This window comes from Ovis canadensis, chromosome 7 (assembly GCF_042477335.2).
Source record: "Ovis canadensis isolate MfBH-ARS-UI-01 breed Bighorn chromosome 7, ARS-UI_OviCan_v2, whole genome shotgun sequence".
Lineage (NCBI taxonomy): Eukaryota > Metazoa > Chordata > Mammalia > Artiodactyla > Bovidae > Ovis > Ovis canadensis.
Genome location: NC_091251.1, coordinates 46,756,862 through 46,779,299, shown reverse-complemented (window position 1 = coordinate 46,779,299; position 22,438 = coordinate 46,756,862). Strand labels below are relative to the sequence as shown.

The 22,438-nt window shown below is 51.3% G+C and overlaps 3 protein-coding genes and 1 long non-coding RNA gene across 4 annotated transcripts in view; 1 reads left to right on the top strand and 3 right to left on the bottom strand.

Moving 5' to 3' along the window:
• Nucleotides 1-13,636, top strand: part of DNAJC17 (DnaJ heat shock protein family (Hsp40) member C17) — a 29,831-nt gene extending 16,195 nt beyond the window's left edge. Inside the window, exons 2-11 of the mRNA XM_069597831.1 lie at nucleotides 3,296-3,365; nucleotides 3,659-3,717; nucleotides 3,925-4,012; nucleotides 5,401-5,486; nucleotides 5,726-5,822; nucleotides 6,369-6,412; nucleotides 6,859-6,936; nucleotides 7,738-7,818; nucleotides 8,302-8,412; nucleotides 13,441-13,636. Coding sequence (XP_069453932.1) covers nucleotides 3,296-3,365; nucleotides 3,659-3,717; nucleotides 3,925-4,012; nucleotides 5,401-5,486; nucleotides 5,726-5,822; nucleotides 6,369-6,412; nucleotides 6,859-6,936; nucleotides 7,738-7,818; nucleotides 8,302-8,412; nucleotides 13,441-13,563 — 837 coding nt within the window. The 3' untranslated portion in view covers nucleotides 13,564-13,636. The remainder of the gene's footprint in view (nucleotides 1-3,295; nucleotides 3,366-3,658; nucleotides 3,718-3,924; nucleotides 4,013-5,400; nucleotides 5,487-5,725; nucleotides 5,823-6,368; nucleotides 6,413-6,858; nucleotides 6,937-7,737; nucleotides 7,819-8,301; nucleotides 8,413-13,440) is intronic.
• On the bottom strand, nucleotides 7,159-9,210 carry LOC138444379 (uncharacterized). Its single transcript, XR_011258441.1, has 2 exons — nucleotides 8,136-9,210; nucleotides 7,159-7,540 (listed from the first exon to the last, which is right to left on the bottom strand). It is a non-coding gene; the product is annotated as an uncharacterized lncRNA (long non-coding RNA).
• C7H15orf62 (chromosome 7 C15orf62 homolog) lies at nucleotides 9,368-13,524 on the bottom strand. The gene is made up of 2 exons (XM_069597850.1): nucleotides 11,427-13,524; nucleotides 9,368-11,281 (listed from the first exon to the last, which is right to left on the bottom strand). The coding sequence occupies exon 2, from the start codon at nucleotides 11,110-11,112 to the stop codon at nucleotides 10,582-10,584; it is 531 nt and encodes a 176-aa protein (XP_069453951.1). The 5' UTR covers nucleotides 11,113-11,281; nucleotides 11,427-13,524; the 3' UTR covers nucleotides 9,368-10,581.
• Nucleotides 13,620-19,411, bottom strand: GCHFR (GTP cyclohydrolase I feedback regulator). The gene is made up of 3 exons (XM_069597851.1): nucleotides 17,332-19,411; nucleotides 15,551-15,645; nucleotides 13,620-14,316 (listed from the first exon to the last, which is right to left on the bottom strand). The coding sequence occupies exons 1-3, from the start codon at nucleotides 17,365-17,367 to the stop codon at nucleotides 14,193-14,195; spliced, it is 255 nt and encodes an 84-aa protein (XP_069453952.1). The 5' UTR covers nucleotides 17,368-19,411; the 3' UTR covers nucleotides 13,620-14,192.
• Nucleotides 19,412-22,438: the final 3,027 nt, after the last annotated feature.

The following is a 22,438-nucleotide window of genomic DNA, read 5'->3' as shown; positions in this document are numbered from 1 at the left end:
TCCTTCTGTATTCTCCATGCTCCATGAGTGGACCCAGGAGGTGGGGTAGATTTGGTGCTGTACCAAAGGGCTCTCAGAGAGCTCCCCTCCTATCTGTAGACATTCCTCTCCAAGAATGAATACCAGCATGCCCTTGCCTTTCTGACCTCACCTCTCCCCTTACTCATCGGGCCACTGGCATGAGACTGGTAATTTTTTTCAATAGGATTCCTAAATACAGAATGTTCAGCTCCTCACACCTTCAAGGGGTGATTTGGAAATGGAGGCCCAGGCTAGGCCTTGAGGGGATAGAGGTCCAGGATACATCAAGTTGATTGGGGCAGTTGTGTTTGGTTATAGATGTTGAGTGTGTGGGAGGCTGGAGGGGTGGGAGTAAGATGGGGGTCCACCCAGATGGGGACTGAGGTGACCTTGGTCTAGTTATACTGTTGCTTCAAATGAAATCTGACGAGACTGTTAAAGACATTTGTCAAAGGAACATATTCTGGAAAGAGAATTGATGAGAAAACAAACTAATATATGTAGATTAATTTCCCATTATTATATAATTAGGTTTTTTTGTTTGAACAATTTTCCTGTTTAAGTTAAAAAAAATTCTGATATAGAGCATTAAAATGAAATATAAAACAGAAAGCTATTTAATATCATTCCTTTAGAATAAAGAACTATAAAGCATTCTCTAAAGCAAGAAAAGAAAATGAAGAGTGTTTTACCACCTAACCCCCTCTTGCCTCTTATTTTGCTTTCCTACTATTCCTACTATTTACTACTATTTAATATTTCCTACTATTCCTACTATTTACTCCTTCCCTCCCTCTTATTGTCCTTTTTCGCATTTACAAAAAAGAATACGTAACACTTTAAAAGAGCTCCATGATACAAAAGAAACCATCTTCCACAAAATTCAGCCTTTGTAGGGCATGCCTGCTAATCCTGGTCCTGAGGGCAGTGTTGCAAATTGAGGCAAAAGACACCCTGTTCTCCCTTCCTCTTCCTCTCAACCAGTTCAGACACAGCGCCTGGGATCAGAGAGCGAGGAGAGGTGGGGGCAGAGAGGCAGAAACAAATCCCAGGGACTTCTGTTTGTTGGAATGATCAGGGGGAAGGTCTTTGAAAAGAGGGCTGGGGAAATAGGGAAAGAACACTAGCTTTTTAGTTCTCTCTCTCTTTATATATTTTTGTATTGTTTTACTTATTGAAAAACAAAAGACACTTGTTCTCCTACATTAGCAGGTGGATTTTTTAAACTACTGAGCCATGGGGGAAACCTGCAAATATAAAGAGTATATAATAAAGGCTTGGTTTAAAGTGAAAAAGAAATAAGGCCCTAGGCATAAATGGAGAAGGGAAAAGAAAGAGTAAAGGGAGGAATGACAAATGATAAGTTGCCTCAAGAGTAAAAGATGACATGTCAAATGTAAGACTGTATGAAACTGTCACCTCCTCTTCCCTTATTATTATTTTTAATGAGGAGAAGGGGGCGACAGGATGAGATGGTTGGATGGCATCACTGAGTCAGTGGATATGGGTTTGAGATAGTGAAGGACAGAGAAGCCTGGTGAGCTGCAGTCCATGGGGTGGCAAAGAGTCAGACACGACTGAGTGACTGAACAACAAATAGTGAAAAAAAAAGCTGGATTTTGTTATTGTTGGTGAAGACCTAGGTTGGGGTGAAGAGGTGAACATAAGTGGGCTGTTGGGAAGGTTAGGGGCCAGGGAGGGACTTTTACACTTTCTGCCAAAGCCTGTGCTGGGAGTGGTTCCTGCTTCCTCAGGCTCAGCCAGGAGAGCTATTAATAGATGGGCTTGCTTGCCTGGGCAAGTGAAGGTGTGGTTCCAGCTCTGGCCCAGCAGGTGGCAGCACACCCCAGAGGTCCTGGGCTAGCTGTAGCCGAAGGTGCAGCCGGCACTGGGCCACAGACCCTCCCCTGGGGGTGCTGGCTGTTTGCCTCTGGAGGCCCTTTTCTAGCACACTTTGGATTGAAATGTTTATTGGTTCCCCATAGGAAGCCTGGAGAGCCAGTCTGCTCAGCTACTGGTAGAGGTTCTGGGCTAGAGGCTTCTCCTCCCAAGAGATTTGAGCAGTAGGTAACATATACAGGCAGAGTGAGGGCAAGGCCTCAGAAAGCAGAGGATTTCTGGGTTTTGTGCTCTGAGTGGGGAATATTCAAAAGAGAACCTTGGTAGCTATGTTTATTTAGTTTTACTAATATAAAAAATAATACTTATTTTCTTTTTAATAAAGAGGTACAAAGATGAAAACTAAAAATCGACCATAGCTTTCCCACCAAGATAACCCCTGTTATCAATAAAAAAAATAATAATAAAGACTAGTTTAAGATTTGAAAATTAGAACCACAGAAAAGTATACAATGAGAAGTGAATGTTTCTTTCCCCTCCACTTTCAGCTTCTCTCCGAAAGAAACCACTGTTTCTTGTGATTGCTGTGAGGAAAAAAGGAAAACAAAGGCTTGCACATGCTTGAGTGTTTCTAACTATTTACATTTCTTTTATTTTTGGTTTATTTTAACCCCCAAATTATCATATTAATATGTACTGTTCTAAGCCCTGTTTTTTTAAATGCACTGTACCTTGAAGATACTTTCTTTTTTTTTAAGTTGAGGTATAATGGACACATCACGTTGGATTAGTTTCAGGTGTAGAACATAATGATTTTCTGTTTGTCATCATACCTAATCAGTTTTCTTTCTTGTAATGAGGACTTGAGGATGTTTCTGGACAGCACATACAGACTTTTGTCTATGGCGATATCTTAAGTGAGTCTCCTCGTTGCTGGAGACTTTGGTTGGCTTTACTTTGGGGCTTATATAAACTATGTTTTAGTGGGCATCCTTGTATATTTATTTTGGCATGCTTCTGCAAGTCCAAATTCCATAATAAGTCAAAGAGAAAGTACATTTAAAATGTTGATGGCTAAGTTTCCCTGCGGAAATGTTGCCCTGGCCTACATTACATTACACTAAGACTGTGTGAGTGCCTGTTTCTGGGTGGCTAGAGGGAATCTGCCCCTGCCAGGAGCCTCTGACATCCACAGAGGTGAGACTAGGCGCTCGGCAGGAAGCAGGCCCAACCCTGCTGCTGGGCAGCCTTCAGCTTCCTCCATAGCCTTTGCTTCCACTGAAGATCTCCACTGTGGTTGTGAGATGACTGTTTCAGTGTGGCAACCTTCCTGTAGCGATGCAGAGCCCTCCCTGGATTTCCCTTATCCCGTTACCAGTGTTTTCCTGTCCGTCTTGGGGTGCGAGAATGAATAACCCAATCTTGTCTCTTCCAGGTGAAGAAGGCATATAGACAGAAGGCCCTCTCCTGCCACCCAGACAAAAACCCGGATAATCCGAGAGCAGGTGAGCCTCTCCTCGGCGTGGGGAGGAGCCCAACCCACCTGGATGTGCTGTGAGTGCCATGGAGGTCAACGCATACAGCCCGACTTTGGGCACTGGGCCCGCGGCTGCACTTCACACGTTAAGGGCGTCTGATCAGTTGCTGATATGCTTACCCTTTTTTGTTGGTTGGGCACCTGTCGATGTCTTCCTTTCCAGCCGCCTGTGGCTTCTTTGAGGCGCTTTTCTGAGGGAGCACACTGTCACCAAGTCTAACTGTACTTTTCTCTTCTCTCTTTTTTGATCTCTCTGTTCAGCTGAACTCTTCCACCAGCTTTCTCAGGCCTTGGAGGTACTGACCGATGCTGCCGCCAGGGTAAGCACATCCTCCTCTGTCTGAATTGTCCCCTACATTTAGAGACTGCTGTGTGCTTCATCCTCTATACTCGGCCATGCTGTCCTCGCCTGGAGACTGTCACCAGACAGCCTCACTAGCTCTAGGGCTAGAGGCGGGGCCAGGGAGGAGGCCTGGCGCTGTGTGTGTTACCCCGTTGACTGCCCCTGTGTTCCTTCCTTCTGCCAGGCTGCGTATGACAAGGTCAGGAAAGCCAGGAAGCAGGCGGCAGAGAGGACCCAGAAACTTGATGAGAGAAGGAAGAAAGTAAAGCTCGGTAGGTGGCATCGTGGTGCCGGCGCCCTGCGGTTTACCTGGGTTGTTTTTATGCAGCTCCGCCACCTTTGCTCCTGTAGCTTCAGTTCCAGCCACTCAGAGCTTTGGGCCCCAGTCCTGGGCACAACCCGGTTCTCAGGGGTGGCTCCTGAAGGACAGTCTTAGGAATAATAACAATGACTAGGTGTGCTAATAGCTAAGCATTGTGACAGATGTTTTACTGCCTCCTTTAATTATCACAACTATCCAAAGAGCTGGGTGTTACGAAACCTATTTTATAAACAAAAGAAGCTAAGGTACCAAAAAGATAAGAACGTGCTGGAACCAGGATTTGAACCCACACAGCACGAGCACAGTCAGTGTCCTTGTTGGCCGTGCTGTCGTTTACCTGTGTCATTTGTCCAAGTTCCACGCAGAGTTCTCACTCTGAAATCCCCTCAAAAGGGTCCAAAGAGAGCCAGACATTTGCCTCTTGAAAAACAGCTTTATTGACATTATTTTGTATATCCTATTGTCCACCCATTTCAAGCGAACAACTCAGTGATTTTTAGTAAATTTAACAAATGGTGCAACTATGACTCTAAATCAATTTTAGAACATTTTCATTACCCCCACAAGATTGGTTCAGGCATTCTTCACTCAATTTTTCTCCCCTTCATCTTGCCTGTTTCATATCCGTTTATTTATTATGCACATACACCATCCCCGTACATCCATCAAAAACAAACAAACCTGGAGTTTAGGTAAGTAAAGTGAACAGAAAAGAAAGCAGTGAGTCCCAGACCTGGGAGAAGCATCTGCTGCAGCAGCTGACCTGGGACAGAGCCACAGGCAGGTTTCTCTTGGAAGGTGGGAAGGGCTCCAGGCCCTGGGGTGATGTCCTTGCATGGAGGCTGCTGTCCCTGTAGCTGGGTCTGCAGTGAGGCTTGGTAAATGTGCGTTGAGGGGCAGGTAGAGGAGACAGTAGAAACTCAAGCACAGTGGTGGGAAAGAGCATTGAAGCCAAGGCAAGGTCACAGGCTGTGGTGCCAAACCGCAGGAACAGAGGCCGGCGGCTCCACCCACTGGCAGCCCTGACCCATGGCCCTGGGCTGCTGACATCAGCACCCACCCACACCTTCTTCATTGTTCAGAGAACCAGCTTGGTCAGCAGGAGCTGCTATAACTCTTCCAGACCCCAGCTACTCAGCTGGAGCCTATACTCTTCCTTGTGACAACTTTTCTCAATGGAAATGAATCTGGGAGCACATGGACATGGAGGGAGGGGGCAGAATTACTGGATGGGTTTATGCTACATGAGACATTGGGGTAGCAGCCAGAGCCAGGTGGGCTGGGCCCATGTGGAAACTGCTTAGACCAGACATTGGGTCATTCAACCCTTGTGCCTAGACCTGGAGGCCCGGGAGCGGCAGGCCCAGGCCCTCGGCAGCGAGGAGGAGGAGGAAAGCGGGAGCGCCAGGACACTAGAGCAGGAGGTGAGCGTCCAGGCCCTGCAACCATCTGCAGGAGGAAGAGGCCGGTGGAACTAGAGGCTGCTGTGGCTGGGGTGGGTGTGCCCTTCCCACCTTCCCCTGTGGGATCTGGGTCGTCTGTCCCACCCACAGGTTGCTGAGCCTAGCTTGCAGGTGGAACTTCCCAGGGACCTTTGCAAGGTGAGCCAACCTGGAATTGGATCTGCACAGAATTGTCACCCTCCCCAACCCCCGCTCTGCAGATCGAACGCCTGCGAGAAGAGGGTTCCCGGCAGCTGGAGGAACAGCAGAGGCTGATCCGGGAGCAGATACGTCAGGAACAGGAGCAGAGGTTGAGAGGTAAGAGTCTGGCCCCCACACCAGCCTCCCACTCTGAGGTGGCTCACAGTGGCCACACTGGCTGCTCGGTGAAGTTGATCTGGGAAGCTTCTACCTGCTGGAACCCTCTGGGTACCCCACTTGGACACATGCCACCTTTTCTTTCTTACAGTTCTCTGGGGCTTATTGGCTTTCCCTCTGCCTGAGATCTCCTGGCCGCATTTATGTTGGCTCTATTTTTGGAGCAGATCACCAGGGCAGGGCGAGGAAGGCTCTGGGACACTTTGTTTCAGTAGAACTGTGAGGTCTATACCTCTGTCTCTTGCTCCCAGGAGGCATTCACAGCCCTCCTTGGTGGAGTGCTGATCATGGCCTCCAGCAGGCAGCTGGGCTGCTACCCTAAGGTGGCAGCTGGGGGTGAGGGTAGGATTGCTCCTACTTGCCCTGCCAGGCTCCACAGCAGGGCGGGGCACTGCTTTTGGACAAGAGTGATCTTTTCCAGACTGTATCTCCCCGGGGGAACCTCTCCATCACATTCTATCTTGCTAATTATCCTAAATTTTCTAGGAATGGCAGAAAATCCTGAAAGCAAAGAAACCCCCAAGCTAAAGGTGAGCCCTGCAGGGTCTACAGGCCACCTCACACTGCCTCCTCTCAGCAAGAAGAGATGCTTCTGGGGACACCAGGGCTTGTGGTGGGGACACTGGATCTCTGGAAGCCACACCACCGCCCACATGCCATCCTTCCGTTGTCCCAAGGCCTGGGCGTCAGGATGGCCCATCAGAGCTGGCTGTGAAAGGCTGCTCTTAGCCCTGAAGGCTGCAGGGCAGCCCTCCCTGAGGCCCCTTGAAGGAGAGCATGTTATAGGCTCTATAAGAGCCCTGAGACTGGCCGAGCAGGCCTCCTGCCTGTCCATTTTCCAAGGGGAATGCATTTCTGGGGGATGCTCCCTAGATCACCGCTGCCTTGAAGGCCAGAGGGGCGTCTGCTCAGGTGCAGGGTCTGGTCCTATTGAGAAGTCAGTGTTTAATGGTGGCCCCAACTGCTGTCTTTTCAGCTCAAGTGGAAGAGCAAGAAGGAAGCTGAGTCACAAGGTGGCTATTCCAGAGATGTCCTCCTGCGGCTCTTTCAGAAGGTCTGCTCTGCTGACTTCCTTCTTACCCATCATCTCAGTCCCCACGTAGCCCAAACCTCAGGATCTCCAGGCCTAACCTTCCTTCACATCTCTACCTGCCTTTTTTTTTTTTTCTGTGCCGTAAACCATGTGGTAAGTCATTTCAGTTGGGTCTCTTTGTAACCCTATTTACTGGAACCTGCTAGGCTTCTCTGTCCATGGGATTTTCTAGGCGAGAATACTGTAGTGGATTGTCGTGCCCTCCTCCAGGAAATCTTCCCCACCCAGGGATTGCACCCTTTTCACCTGTGGCTCCTGCACTGCAGGCGAATCTTTTTACCGCTCAGCTACCAGGGAAGCCATAAGCCACAGGATAGTCTAAAGACTTCTGCTTGAGCCGTGGCCCTCCAGTCACTCGTGTTGCCATGTGCCTCCTCCAGCCAGATCCAGCCCTTGTCATCCTTAGAAGTGAGGGGCTTGGCTGGGTGTATGGGGAGAGAGGAGGTGGGTGTCTGGCACTAAAGCTCCGTCCTCCCCATCTCCTTCAATCATAGAGGCAGCTGTGCGTCTCTGCTGGTCCGAATCCCCATGTCTGCCCAGCTCTCCTTTGCTGTCTCCTGCATTCCTGGAAAACAAAAAACAAAAAACACAAAAACCTCTCTTTCCCATCTCTGATATCCCCTCTCTGGGAACCTAGCAACAACAGGTTATCCCCAACCCAAAATGACCTGGTTGCTTCTGGGTGGCCTAGGCTTATCTCCAGTGTGAGCTGGGCTGTTCTGAAGGCTGGGCCATGCTTACTGGGACCCCTTATCCTCACAGTATGGAGAAGTGCTCGACCTGGTGCTCTCCAGTAAGAAGGCAGGCACTGCTGTGGTAGAGTTTGCAACCGTCAAGGCTGCGGTGAGTGCTCTGTGGGGCTTTGGGGTCCACCAGCAGCCCTGCCATTCCAGGGGAGGAACTCAATTCTGTGGGCCCTCTGAGCTTAGGTGTCCCCACTCCTTGGGCCAGCTTAGAGCCAAGATTTCCCTGAGGCCCACAGGTCCTAGGAGAGGAGACACAGTGAGTGAAGGAATGAATAGGAGAATGTTCCAGAGATGGTGTCATTTCCTACTGCCTGGCTCCACACCCCTCACCCTCCCCTGGAAGCCAGTGTGCCTCCAGGTTGGGACCTTCACAGAGCCTTCTCCCCTCCCCTACTGCCTAGTCAGAAGACTCACGTTTCCCATGAGGAGGGTCAGAGCTTCAGCACACCATTGCGTGAAGGCTGCTCCACTTTGCTTGGAGGATGAGAGGGCTGGTTCTGGTTCTTTCTGTAGGGGTAGAGAGAACCACTGTGTAGCTGACTGGAATGATGGGACTGGGACTGGCTGTTGTATTTGACAGGAGCTGGCTGTCCAGAATGAAGTGGGCCTGGTTGATAACCCTCTGAAGATTTCCTGGTTGGAGGGACGGCCCCAGAGTGCGATGGGCCACAACCACCCAGGACTGTCCCGGGTAAGGAGCCGGGCCTCACTGTTCTGGGCCTACTCAAGCTTCGGGGTGTCTCTTCCTATCTGGGCTCTTCTCAGGGCCCTTTCCTCACAAACCCGTCATCAGGACCACAGAGAGATTGGCAGGTCTGCTCACCCAAGCAGGAGGACTGTGATTCCTTGCTGCCTCTCGCCAGGCTGGCTTACCCTACCCACAACTCTTAGGCCTTACTTTCTGTGTTCTAGTCTCCCTTGGGAGCTCTCATCATCATCCAAAGGTGCCCTGGCCTGTGGGTTGTTTGGTTGCTGTGTGAAGCATTTGGTGCTGAGATGACCCGGTACTTCAGGGAAGGGCTGGTGAGGAGGGTGGCTGCCTCCTTCGCCAGCTTCCTTCCAGGTGTGTCTGTGGCTGTCCCAGACAGGGACCTACTGTCAAGAGGCAACATCTCCTCTTTAGAAATAACACTGGCTACGCTGCCGACACTGAGGTGCTACCTGGTGCCCGACTCTTGGGGGGAAGCACAGACTTGAGCTGACACACACCGCGTACCAGCTCTTAGTCCCCACAGACCCACGAAGGCTTGTGTTCACTCCTCCCCCATACACACACATATATATATATACACACACCCGGCCCAGGTCACACCAGCCCCCGCTTTGGTGGGGCAAGAGCTCTCCCTTCTCTGAAGCGTCTGGGGGTCTGTGCCTCAGGCTGATATGCTCCAGCCCCTCTGGGGTGAAGAGTGCCCCTCAGCAGGTCAGCAAGGGCTCTGCTCCCACTGCCTCTGGCGTGTTCCCCTGCTCTCTGACATGGCCCTCACCCGTGAGGATGGGGTACTGTCTGGAGTGTGTCCCAGACCCTGGACAGAGGAGGAAAGGGAGCTGCTCTGAGCCTGACCTGGGACTCTTTAGAGACTGTTTCTCTCTCCCCTCATCCCTGGTAAGTCCCAGCATTTCACAGCCCCAGATGACACGCCATAGGCTATGTAATAAAGAACTTTATTTATCATCTGCACCCCCAGGGAAGCTTTCCGATCGGCACATGCACACAGAGTAGAAACGGGGAGCCCATAAGGCTTGCATCGTGGAGGTAGTGTGTGCCAGAACCACATGCCGCCAGCCAGGCTCCGGCTCCAGATCTTCTGGCCAGGCGTCAGGGCAGCGCCGCAACCCCCATCATCAGAGTCTTTGAGCAAAGCTCCTTGGTCTTGGTGGTGATTCTGGAGACCAGCTGTGCCTCTTCACTGTAACAGCCTTGAGCTTTGTGTCCGTCCCCTGATCAGACCTCCCATATTCTCATGGGTGCAGGATGGAGGGAAAACTGTACTATATTTCGTTGCATTTCCCCAGGGCTCCTATCACAAATATTTCCAAGAATTCCCCAGAGCCTCTCTTTTGAAGCTGTCTGTGCCTGACATCCCCTCGAGTTCCTTCCTTGGGCTCCAGGGAGTGCTCCGGGCAGCCGTGTTGGCATTTTGAGTCTCACGCCCCCTTTCCTGCTAGTGATTTCTTTGGACTTTTTCCTGAGTTACTCTCTGTATCTCCCCCAGCCTCACTCTTCCTACCCCACAAGCCTCTCCCTTCCCTGGCAGGCCCCATATGCTTCCCTTACCCCCACCAGGCTATGGTCTAGGCCTGTGTGGCCCAACAGAACTTTCTCCAGTGACGTTAATGTTCACCGTTTGCCGTTCAGTGTGGTAACCCTTAGTCATATGTGGCTGCTGAGCACTTGAAATGTGGCTAGTGTGACTGGGATGACTTTTTTATTGTATTTAGTTTTAATTAGTGTGACTTTAAACAGCCACATGTAGGAGCTGGCACAGCGCACCCATCTTTGAGCCCAGTCTGTGTCCTCCACTCCGAGACTTGCCCTTATGCCGCTGTCCCTCTGCCTCCACCCAGGCCTCTGCCTGGCCCCTGTGGCTGCAGGCGTGGCCTCCCTTCCCAGCCTAGCTAGCTGTCTTCAGGGCTCCTGCCAGCAGGCACCCCCCTCACATTTCTGGCTTGCCTCTATACCTCTGTCCCTCCACCATGGGGTGATTCAGAGAACTGTTCAGGACCCCAGGGGTTGGGGGAGGGGCAGGCAGGGACCTGGATTTCTATCCCTACCTTAATCCTCGACTGTCCCCTCTTCTCTGGGTCCCCAGGCTCCCACCTCTTTCAGTCACCCCACCTCTGCCCACCCTCCTCCCATTCAGAAGCTGAGCTCACTGGGAAATTGCTCTCTCAGCATCTGCAGAACCTCCTCAAGAAGTGAAATCCCCAGGTCTACTTTGAAGGAGAAGAAGGGATCACTGAGGTCCGGAGCAGGTGTCCTCTGGAAGGGGGGCGTGTCCGTAAGGTCCTCCTCGGAGGATCGGTGGAGGGTGTCTGCCACGGAGAGCGTGGAGGGCAGGGTGGCAGAGTAGGCGGCAGTGTACTCTGCGGAGGGGGCCTCTAGGATGTTGGGGCAGCTGAAGCTTTCCCGGTAGAGACGCGGCGGTTTGGGCGGGGCCAGCAGGGTGGCCCGGGGCTGCTCGTCCCCCCACAGTGGCAGGCGCCGGCCATCCGGTCTCCCTCGCAGCTCCCGGATGACCTCTCTGTTGCTGTACTCCTCATGGTCCCCCCCAGCCGTGCTGGCCTGACTGAGCACGCTGCCCTGTCGCCGGAGTCTCCGCGGCCGCCCCAGGCTCAGCCGCTTGAAGAAGGAGGGGCTGCGGAAGGAGCCTTTGCGCCAAGTCTCCATGGGGCCCTGGGGAGCCCTCAGACCAGCCTGGTACCTCAGAAGCCTGGTCAACGGCAGCTGGGGACCATCGGGCCCCACTGGAGCAGTGAAGAGCGAGAATCAGGCAGCCCTCGAGGGCAGAAGCAGAGGCCTCCGGGTTTCAGCTCAGCACGAAGCGTGGGCGAGCATCCTGGATGATGAGAGGGCGTGCAGGGCAGTCCAGGAGAGCCGAGAGCTGGGAGTGCCTGGCGACAGGAGTTTCCCAGAGGGGCAGGAGTGGCCCGGTTACTCGGTAGGATAGTGGAAAAACCCCAGGAGGAGGAAACAGCACTTACGGAGCTGGAGTTCGGGCAGCTGTGGTAGATGAGGGCTGCGTTGTCTTCCGTGGCGCTGGGCTTCTCAGCGGCTCTGCTGGCTTCTCCCTGGCCCTGGCAGGGGACCGGCCTCTCCGCTGGTAGCTCCGACTGTGATTATTGGCTTGGCTGTTTGTGACTCTGCGTGTGGCGGTGGAGATGTTTTGTTGTCTTCAGTTGACTCAGTCAGGTGGGAAGTCGCGTTCAGGCTCTGAGGTAATTGCAGCATCTGCAGACTGGGGTTTGGGCTGCGCGGCCGACACCCTGGGGCACCAGGGAGCTGTAGATTCCTCTGGGGGCTGTCCGGGCAGCCCTGCTCTGTGTCACCACACTGCCTCCACTTCCTCCACAGCCCCGGTGCTCTGGGCCCTGGTGGGCAGCCTGGCTCTCCAGCTCCTGTGTGTCTGGAGTGAGGAACTCAGAGGTGGGAGTTGACTGAAAGACAGGCTTGTGGAATGACTGTTGGGGAAGGAAGGGACCTGTCACTGGTGTGGGTGACTCAGACCTGGGGCCCAGTGACAGGCCCTCATTAGCAGAACCCGCAGGGATGGGGAGGAGGAAAGAGGCAGAGGGTGTGCTAAGGGTGGGCAGCCCTGCACCTATAAAGCTCTGGCTCCTCCCAGGGGCGTGCCAAGGGTGACTTCAGGTATTCTCAGCAGAGCAGCATTACCTTGGGGACGGGAGAACTGACCTCCCCTTGGCCTGACATCAAACCTGGCTGCTGTTTCCTCACCCTTCCTTGATTTACCCAGATGGCCTCAGGGCAGGAAAGGACAGTTGAGGGCCAGGGTCCTACCTTCCTGTCAGGCTGTGTGGACCTCATCTGGGGTCTGTCCTCTGGGGAAGGGGCTGGGCCAAGCCTAAGAGGTGGGCCTGGCGGAGAGGGCAACTCTCCTTGAAGTTGCTGCAGCTTGGGAGAGAGGAGGAGGCGTGGGGTTGTTGGGAGGAACAGGGGGATCTGGGCTGAGTAACACTTCCTGGTTCCGTACATCCCCGACTCAAACCAGTTGGCCAGGGCCTAGCATCTTAACCCTAGCCACTCCCTTCTAATTCCCTGGGTCACTGACCACCAAACTTTCTTCTTGGCTTGTTCCGTGAAGGTGTACCAGCTTGGGGTGCTACAAGAAGCTCTCTGCTCTGCAGCACCCCCTGACCTGGCTTGCTTCTGTGCCACTTCTGGTGGGCTTCACCTGTATTCACACAGCTTCAGCTGCAAGGAGGGAGGAAGTGGATCTAAGACCCACTGCAGACCTTATCAGGGCATGAGGTCGGTGGCTCGGGGCTCTCCTGCAGAGCCACCTCTCCAGCCCACAGCCTTGGCCTACTGAGGTGGTTGTTTATTATTCTTTTGATTATTAAAATACTGCCCTCTTTAATCTCTCACACTGTGCTGGCAAGATCATAAAAGAAGCAGCCAGGGCCCTGCCCTCCGGGAGCCCCGGTGTGTATTTTTAGGAGGCAGGCTGGCCTCTTGTTTCCCTCTCCTCCTAGGGTGGGGCTCCCTCTGTGTCCTTAGCAGGAGCCAGACCACAGGAAGGGAGGGCATCTGGGAGGGGGCAGTGCTCTCACCTCCTCCTGGCAGAGCCGGTATATTTCTGCACCTTCAATAAACCCTCTTCCCTGGGAACTGGTGGAAGGCAGAAACCATGGGGTGGAGGACATGAGGGAGACCAGGGCCTGGCTAGAGCATGAGAAGTGAGTCACCGAGCTGCCTGCAGATGTGAAGGGCCTGGGAGAGGGGGAGGCGGGGTGGGGTGGCAGCTGCTTGATCGGCTGGAGGGAGGCAGCTGAGCAGCTGGCCTGGCGCCAAAGGCCTGCTTGCTGTGAGGGAATATGGGTGGCTTGGGGTTGCGGGATGTTCCAGGGTCCTCCCTTTCCCGGGCAGCCTTCTCCTTGACTGTTGGTGGCAGCTCTGCCTAGGCCCCGCCTCCAAGCCTGGAGTCTGTGGGACACTGCCCTGCCACCCTGATCCCTCCCTGTCTCCCTCTGTCCCCAGGGCTCGGTGGTGTCCGAGAGGGACTACGAGAGCCTTGTCATGATGCGCATGCGCCAGGCAGCTGAGAGGCAGCAGCTGATCGCCCAGATGCAGCAGGAGGACCAGGCGGGGCAGCCCACGTAACCTCATGCCTCCAGCCCTCCCCTCCCACAGCTTTTTCTTAAACATCACCAATAAACTTTCTGTTTTTTAAGAATCTACCTCTATTGCATACATAGGTATAGGGTGTGGGCCTACCCAAGCGTGGTCCTGGTTTCTGGGCTCCGCCCAGGCCTGGCTTTCCCTCCCAGGGAGTGGGCAGACCCCAGGGAGGCGCTCCACTTGGTGAGAGTCAGTGGCCAGCAGAGCAGAGGAGCAACCTCTCATCACAGCCCTTTATTGGCTTGGACTAGCTATGCAGGCCCCACCCACCCAGTCCTGGAGCCATGCTCCACAGGGGTACCCAGCTCCCTGCCAGGGGCAGCCTGGCTCATCAGCCCCTCAGTTTTTGATAGAACAGGGCCTCCTCCAGGGCCTGCGCCTGGCCTGAAGCTGGAGGGGCAGCTGAGGGCACTAGGGCCAGGGGCCCTACCCTTCCACACTGTTCGAGACAGGTTTCAGAGAAGGCCATTCACTGCCCAGTGGTGCTGGGCCAAGGAGAAGGACGATTTGGGAAGAAGGGGCAGGGCGGTGAGCAAGGCAGGGTCCTGGGGTCAGGGTCCATGGCAGCCACTAGAAAGAAGGGGTGACTGGCGCTCCTCAGTGTGGGAGGGTCACTCCTTGTGCAGGCACCACACCAGCGTCTGGCCCACCCCTGTCATGCTCAGCACACGGAAGCCCCTGCGCTCCAGCTTGTCCAGGACTATTCGAGGAGGGTCATTCACGTAGTACTCAGAGCTGCGAAGAGAAGGAGAGTGGCATGAGAGGGAACACAGCACAGCCCCGCGTACAAACCTAGTATCTGCTGCAGACTTGGCCTGGTCACGAGTACTCCTAGCAGGACTGCTGTTTGCAGGTGGCCTTCTGCAAATGTTCCCTGCTCTGTCTCCTGCTTAGCTCTTTGCATCATCTCATTTATTCCTCTTAACAACCTAAGGGAGATACTGTTATTCCCATTTTATTTGTAAGAGAATCAAGAGGGGTAAAGCAGCTTTTCTGATGTCATGCAGATAGTAACACCTCTGTTAGTCTGAGAATAGCCCACATGCCCTGGGTCACTGCCGATTTAGAGGGAGCAGCCTCCTTTCCCAGGGCCATCCCCCAGGCCTCTGTCCTCTTGCCTGGCTGTCCTGTAGTCCTGGAGCAATAAGGTTGGCCTTCAAGAGCTCCTGGCTGTGGGTGCTGCCCCCTAGGATGGAGAGTGCTTGGTTTCCCTTCTTTCAGGGTTAATTGATTCTGAAGGGCCATCAGGTAGATAAAGAGCTCAAGCCCCAGGCTGGGCATCTCAGAGACAAAAGCCTCATGGCAAAGGGATGGGGTTGGCTTCAGCCCTGCAATCCTGACCAAGGGGCTAAGGCCAGCTCACCTCCTCTTTCCCAACTGGGGTACACTCTGGTGACCTTTCTTAGGAGTTCTAGCCTGTGTGGACAGGGTTCTCCCTGTCCACTGGGTAGGAAGGAATGAGGGGTAGAAGAAGAATTAATGGTCACTGTTAAGACTTGGAGCTGGGGTGAAGGATGCCGAGGGAAGTGGTTAAGTCCCCAGGCAGCAGCCGAACTGGAAGCAGGACCCAGGCATCCTGTTTCTAGGGCTGAGCTTTGTTACTCATTCAGCTCTTCAAGCCAGAGTCTTTCTCTGTGCCTGTCTTGGCCTTCATGAGATTCAGCTTAGAGATGAAAGGGTAAGGCAAGAAGCAGTGCACTAGCAGAAGTCTATACTCAGGGGACTGGACTCTGTCCTGGTACCTTGTCCAGGGGCTCCCTTGTGAAGGGAGGACCAATGGAAAAGCTCTCAGAGCAAGTCTGGGGGGCTGTGGTGAGGCTGCAAATGGGACCCACCCTACAGAGGACAGATCCTCAGGATACAGGCAGAGGGGTCCTGAGGCTGGGCAGGGGCATTTTCTTGTGTAAATGGAACAAAGACAGGCCTCGGGGCTGCTGGGGAGAAGAGTCTTAGGAATGCTACTACTTACAAGTTGTTTCCCAGGACACTTCTTTTTGAGGCCCCCAGATGCTGCATCAGTTCTGGATCTGAGTACTCATCGCCCACCATGGTGGGGCCCACCTCCTGCAAGGTAAGCCACAGAGGCTGCTTGGCTGTCTGCCAGGTCAAGGTATGCAGTTAGCCTTTATCTGAGCCCACTTCAGTTAAAGGCTGGAGGAAGAGGGAAGGAATCTTAGGGGCTACACACAAGCTGGGAAGGGGTGGAGTCCGTCAGTCATCAGACTGAGCAATGTGAGGCCTCCTTGACCCCTCTGGGCTGGACTGGGCAGTGCCCAACACTGGCACCTTCATGCCAGGCACCACTGCATGTATCTGTATCAGAATCACCCAGAGAACAGAGAAATGCAAATGTATGTCCACATAAAAACTTGCACAGACAGTAGCATTATTCATAGTAGCCAAAAAGTAGAAACAACTGAAATGTTTGTCAACTGATGAGTGGATAAATGAAATGTGATATAGCCTTTCAGTGGAATTTTATTTGACAATAAAGAGGGATGAGTACTGATGCATGCTACAATACGGATGAACCTTGAAAACATCATGTAAGTGAAAGAGGCCAAAGACCATATATTATGATGAAAAGTAGGCGAGTGGTTACCTAGGGCTGAGGGGCCCAGGGGAAATGAGTGACAGCTAAGGTTCAGAGTTTGGGTATAGGGTTTCTATTTAAGGTGAGGAAAATTGTTCTAAATGTTCTAAAATTGTTTATGGTCATGGTTGAACAATTCTGAATAAGCCAAAACAAACCAAAACCCAATCCTGTTGAACTGTACACTTTAAATTCGTGACTTCTGTGGTTATATATATCATATACCAATGAAACTGCTCGTTTAAAAAATGGCTTCAGAAGCACTGAATTCCCAAACTCCAGGCTTACAGAGTGCTTCCGGAGATCTGGGAAGGGACCCAGGAGTCTACATTTTACCATCTGCACAGCTGGCTGGCTCTTAAACCACTGCCAAGACTTCTCCCATCCAGTGGAGAGCTCATCTGCTATTTCCTGCATCTCTAGGGAACCATGTACGTCCAGATGGGTCACCGGAGCACTGGAGAGGTAGGGGGCAGACGAGCGTCCTGCTGCCCAGGTTGGGGACCCAGTCACATTCTGTACAGTCAGCACCTTCTTTTTGCAGAGGAAACTGTGCCCAGGGAAAGGGGCGTGGCTTTACTGTTGAATGGATGTTCTCACACCTCTAACCCTCCTGGTCATGTCCGGGTTCTTTCTTCTTTCTTTTCTAAGGTCTCAGAAGAGCTCTTCCTGGAATGCCTAAGGGCGCAGGTCGTAGCTGTAGGCGGGCCACTGTCTCAGTGTCGTAGCACATCCTTTTCTTTTTCAAACCTCTTTTCCTTAGGTTCGTCCATTCCTCTCACCCCCCATTGCCCGGCGGAGCGGCTCTGTGTAGGGCAATGGTTGCTGCGCTTGAGAGAGCAGGACTGAGTCTCTCAGAGGTTTCGACCTCCCGCAGGCAGCTAGGACCTGAGCCGCAGGCGCCCGGAACTCCTGGGTGGCGGGGACGCACGCACGTAGTCCCCTTTCCCGGCGCTGGAGGGGCTCGGCGGCCGGAAGGGCCCAGGCAGGGTCCGAGTTCCAACCTCCTCCGCCGCCCGCGGGGGCGTGTCCCAGGCGGCTTCCGCGTCCCGGCACCCGCAGGCGTCGCCCGGGAGGGAGGCGCCAAGGTGCGGCCGGCAGCGTCCCCCCGCCCGGGGCCCAAAGCCAACTCCCAGGGACGGGCAGCGGGTACTCACCATGCGTATCTGGGTGCTGATGAGCAGGTAGGGCATGGTGCGCGCGTCCCGGCCAGGCTCCTTCCCTGGACTTTAGGTCGGGCGCCGACGCCAGCCCTTCAGGCTCCGGGACTGCGACCAGCCGCCTGGAGTCCAGTTACTCCGACTCTGGCCTCCGGTTGCGCCAATCCCTGAGCTCCTGGTCCGTAAGCCCCTCGACCGGCCAATCAGGAGCGGGCGCCCTTGACGCGCCTGGAGCTCGGTGATTCGAGACCCGCCCCAGCCCTGTGGCAGCTCACTGGGACCCTGTGTTGTCACCCACCGCTTCCGAGGGTCGTCCGGCCGCGAGGAGGGACCTCTGTTGGGTAGTGGGGGGATCGCTCCCGCACCGGTGCGCCGGAGCTGGGAGCGGCCCCCGGGCTCTCTCTGCTGGCTGCGTTGGGCCGTGGCGCCCAGCGCACGTGTTGACCTTGCACCCCGTTATTGCAACACCTCCAGTAACAGGTGCCAAAGTCCTGCGGATCCCCGTCCCAGCCCCTGTGAAGCCCAACAGGAAGCAAAGGGCGACCCCACTGAGGTCTCCTAAGCTTCTGCCCACCTCACCCAAAGACTCCTCTAAAACGTTTATCGGATCCCTACTTCCCGACCGAAGACACGTTCTCCGGAGATTCCTTAAGCGCACAGAAGACAGGCAGGAGACCCACTCAGTGCACTGCGCATTCCTGCCTCCCCGACTGTAGTTCCTAGTACAGCGGCGGAACTTTGCATTTCTGTGGCCTTGTAGGTAAGTATGTAAGAGAACTGAGCACTTTGCTGAGTGCCAGGCCTAGAGAGACTGAAACCAATGGAATCTGGCCGTTCAGAGAGCTTTCCATGAAGCTGGAGAGACACCGCACACGTGCAGGAAACCACAAGGCAACACCTGGGACAAAAGAAACTTCCCCGAACCAACCACCGAAGAGAGCGGCGAGTTCACCTCCACGTGTTCACGCCCTCATCTGGATGTATCATAACCTGACAGCATTCTTCATCTGCCTTGTTGTGAAATCTGCCTTGTTGTGAAATCTGCCTTGTTGTGATTGGTTTTTGAAAAAAGAAAAGCAAAACAAAGGCAAACTGTAACCTTCCCTCCTGGACTCTTGAAAAATCTTCGCTTCACTGAAGGGCACATACAGGGCTCTCTCTCTGCCTCCAGCACTTTGACCGATGAGAGAAATACAAGGGATAAATAGCAAGTTGTAACCCTAAAGAAGGAGCTTCCCTAATAGCTCAGGGAAGTGGTAAGGAATCTGCCTGCCAATGCAGGAGGTGCAGGAGGCTCGGATTCAACCTCTGGGTTGAGAATTTCCCCTGGAGAAGGAAATGGCAACCCACTCCAGTATTCTTGCCTGGGAAATCCCATGGAGAGAGGAGCCTGGGGGATAAGCCCGTGGGGTCACAAAAGAATCAGACACGACTTAGAAGCTAGACAACCCTAAAGGATCCTTCCTGGTCTGATCTATTTTTCTGTACTCTCTTTCCCTATTTTCTACCTCCAGGACTAGAAGTTTAGCTGGAGAGATAAGATATATTTATGCTTAACAAAGGATTTGTTAAACTAAAAATTAATGCCCAGGATATATAAAGAAATCTTACAAATTAGGAAGAAAAATGGGCAAATGACTCAATTAGGCACTTTTCAAAAAAGAGAGTGGAAATAGGCAATAAACATAAATCATGATGTTAAATACCATTAGAAATTCAGAAATGCATATTAAACCACAATGAGATAATGCTTTACAGATCTGAAAACAAATCAAAATGTGTGAGCATCATGTATTGGTGAGGATGTCTAACAGTTGAAGCATGAAGCATTACTGTTGGGATTACAAATTGTTATGATAGATACAGTCACCTTGGAAAACAATTTGGCATCATCCAGTAAAGCTTAAGATGTTCATTACTGTGACCCACCTAACCTCTCATCGATAAACCTAGGAAAACTCACTGACTGCATCAAGAATATTAAAAAGAATATTCATAACAGCATTGTTTGTAATTAGCAAAAAACTGGAAACTATTGCCATCTGAAATAGAACAAGTTTTTGCTTGATTCATACAATGGAAACTATACCAATAAAAATGAATGAAAAAGCAAATATTGGGGAAAATATAGAATAATTCTATTTATCTAAAGCTCACAAACATGCAAAAATAAACAATTTGAAGGAAATGATAAATGTAATATTCAGGGTAGTGGTTACCTCTGAGAGAAGAGAAAGGGATAGAGCAGAGACAGAAATGCAGGGTTCTTAAAAGACAAAAGTGATGTTCTCCTTCTTACACTAGGATGTGGGTGCAGAGGATTATAGCGTACTCAGTTTTTATACATATATTATAAGTATTATTTTGTAGCCATTAAATATTTTGTAAGAACAATCCTTTTTATTATTATTATTTTTTTAGAACAATCCTTTTTAAATGTCAAGTGTCTTAGAGGTAAGGCCATCATCCCAAGGCATATGTCACCTCTCTTGAAAGAGCCAGGTACATAAGGCTCTCATGTTCTGGGCAGAGACCAGAACAGGGATTTGCGGTGTGCTCTACCCTCTCAGGCTGGACTGTGGAGGGGTGGGGAGGAAACAGGAGGGCAGACTATCTCAGACTGCCAGGGATTTATTAAATTTGCAAAACTGGTCTGTAGATGCAGCATAAGATAGAGTGCTCCATCCAGAATCACCTACCCCACTGCTGACTGCCCTGTCAGAGGCATGTACACCAGATAACATCTTTAATATCCAGGAGGAAATGAATTCCCTTACTTGGTTTTCCCATCTGGCTTCACCTCTTGCCACAATCAGTTTATCTGGCAGATCTTCCTCCCACATAAAAGGAGGAGAAATGGTTCTTCTAAACAACTCAGCTTTTCATTATGAAAATCAAACTGTGTCCACAGGGTTAACAAAGGCTTATGACTAGCAAATTATTACCTTGTTTTACAGAACAATAGATAAGAAACAACTTGTTTAAACCCCCCCCCCACTTGTAAACTCCCTTCACTGATTAAGCTAGCTTTAATTTGTGTTTTATTTTTTTCTCCTCTCTCTCTCTAATTTCATACCCTTCAAGCATCACATAGCCTGGGTAATATATCACAAGACTCCTTAACCACCCCTACAGATAACAGCTTTGAAGTGTGGGTCGCTATAGCAACGGGAGCTCAAGTTGTTTCTTAGGAACTTGGAATCAGTTCATGTTCTGTTCAAGCTAGCTAAGACTGGTTGGGAACACTGACCCTAAAACTGGGCCCACACAGGTGTCCAGTGAATAGCCTTTTGACATAAGAGGGTCAAAACTCCACCATCAGATCATGCTAAGCGCCTGCATTTTTAAACATACATCCCATGAAGAAGTGTATAACCCAGATATGGCCACACAGAACACTATTTACCTTACCTTTTCCTATCTCTAATCACCTTCCCCCATGCCTAAGATCACCCTGTGATCTTAGAATTTTTTTTTTTTTTAAACTTTGGCTGTGCTAGCTCTTGTTGTGGCAGTTGGGATTCTCCAGTTGTGATTAGAGGGGCTTAGTTGCTCCCCAGCATGTGGAATCTTGGTTCACCGACCAGGGATTAAATCCATGTCCCCATCATTGGAAGGCGGATTCTTAACACTGTACCAACAGGGAAGTCCCCCACCCTGTTTCTTTATATCTCAAGCCTTCAGAGAGGCGGATCTGAGATTTGTTCTCCTGTCTCCTGGCTTGGCTGCCTTGTTAATGAATTGTTTTTCTGCTGCAAACCTCTATGTCTTAGCATTTGACTTGCCATGTTTTGAGCAAATAAATCTGGTTTGGTAACAAAAGCATTATCAGTGTGGCAGGGGCTGGATATTGGTCATTCTTTATTTCCTTCCTTCCTCCATGCAGCGTTTATGGATGGTCTTTGCATTAGAGCTGTGCTAGGCATAGGGAATGGACCAGGCATGAACTCCATCCTAGAAGAGGAAGCAGTCCAGTGGGTAGAGAGTCTAGAAAGCAAATATTTATAGAACCAATTGTAATAGAGGTAACCAATGAACTAGAGGTAACTAATGAAACTGAATCCTTAAAAATGAGTAGCTGGAAAAAAAAATCAGTAGCAGATATTGGTGAAGTTTTTTATTTAAAGGCCTTCACCACAGCCTCTGGAATGTTTTAAAATTTTATTAATTTTATTTATTTTTGGCTGCACTGGGTCTTCATTGCTTTGTGAGGGCTTTCGCTAGTTGTGGTTAGCAGGAGCTGTTCTCTAGTGCAGGCTCAGTAGTTGTTGCACAGGGCTTGGCTGCTCTGCGGCATGTGGAATCTTTCTGGACCAGGAATTGAACCCATGTCTCCTGCATTGGCAGGCGGATTCTTAACCACTTAAGAAAGTCCCAAATGTACTGCTATGTGTGTAAAATATCTCACAATTAAAAAGTAAATATGGGGAAGGTAATAGCAACCCACTCCAGTACTCTTGCCTGGGAAATCCCATGGACGGAGGAGCCTGGTAGGCTATAGTCCATGGGGTCACGAAGACTCGGGCACGACTGAAAGAATTCACTTTCACTTTTCACTTTCATGCACTGGAGAGGGACATGGAAGCCCATTCCAATGTTCTTGCCTGGAGAATCCCAGGGACGGGAGCCTGGTGGGCCGCCATCTATGGGGTCACACAGAGTCGGACATGAATGACATACATGACTTAGCAGCAGCAGCAGCAGCAGGCGTCTCGGGTCCACTGTCCCGACTGGACTATACAAACTATAATTTTAAGTTGCTAATTTATCTAGCTAAAATATTTCCTTTTAAATTAGTATATGGTCAAGGTAAAAAAATAACTGAACAGAAAAGTATGAGGCTAACTCTGAAAGGCATCCACGTCCTACCTTCCCACTTCTTTTCCCAAAGGCCATCACAGTTAACTCTTGAACTTTGTCTTGGAATCACTTACACCCTTTTAAACATAATTATCTTTTTTGTCAACAAATGATGTCATACTTTAAGCAATTTTATAGGTTGCTTGTTTCAAATAACATAGTTCTTAAAAATAGCCGTAACAGTTTATAAAGCTATATGGGTCCGTTTAATCTTCATTTTGTTTACTTTTAAATTTCTGCTATT

What these genes read in the sequence shown, in the direction of transcription:
- C7H15orf62 (XM_069597850.1), bottom strand. Translation starts at nt 11,112, where the DNA reads ATGGAGACTTGGCGCAAAGGCTCCTTCCGCAGCCCCTCCTTCTTCAAG.
- GCHFR (XM_069597851.1), bottom strand. Translation starts at nt 17,367, where the DNA reads ATGCCCTACCTGCTCATCAGCACCCAGATACGCATG. An exon ending in TCAGCACCCAGATACGCATG is followed by an intron (nt 15,646 to 17,331) that starts GTGAGTACCCGC and finishes CTTACCTTGCAG; the next exon opens with GAGGTGGGCCCCACCATGGT. An exon ending in AGTGTCCTGGGAAACAACTT is followed by an intron (nt 14,317 to 15,550) that starts GTAAGTAGTAGC and finishes TTCTCTTCGCAG; the next exon opens with CTCTGAGTACTACGTGAATG.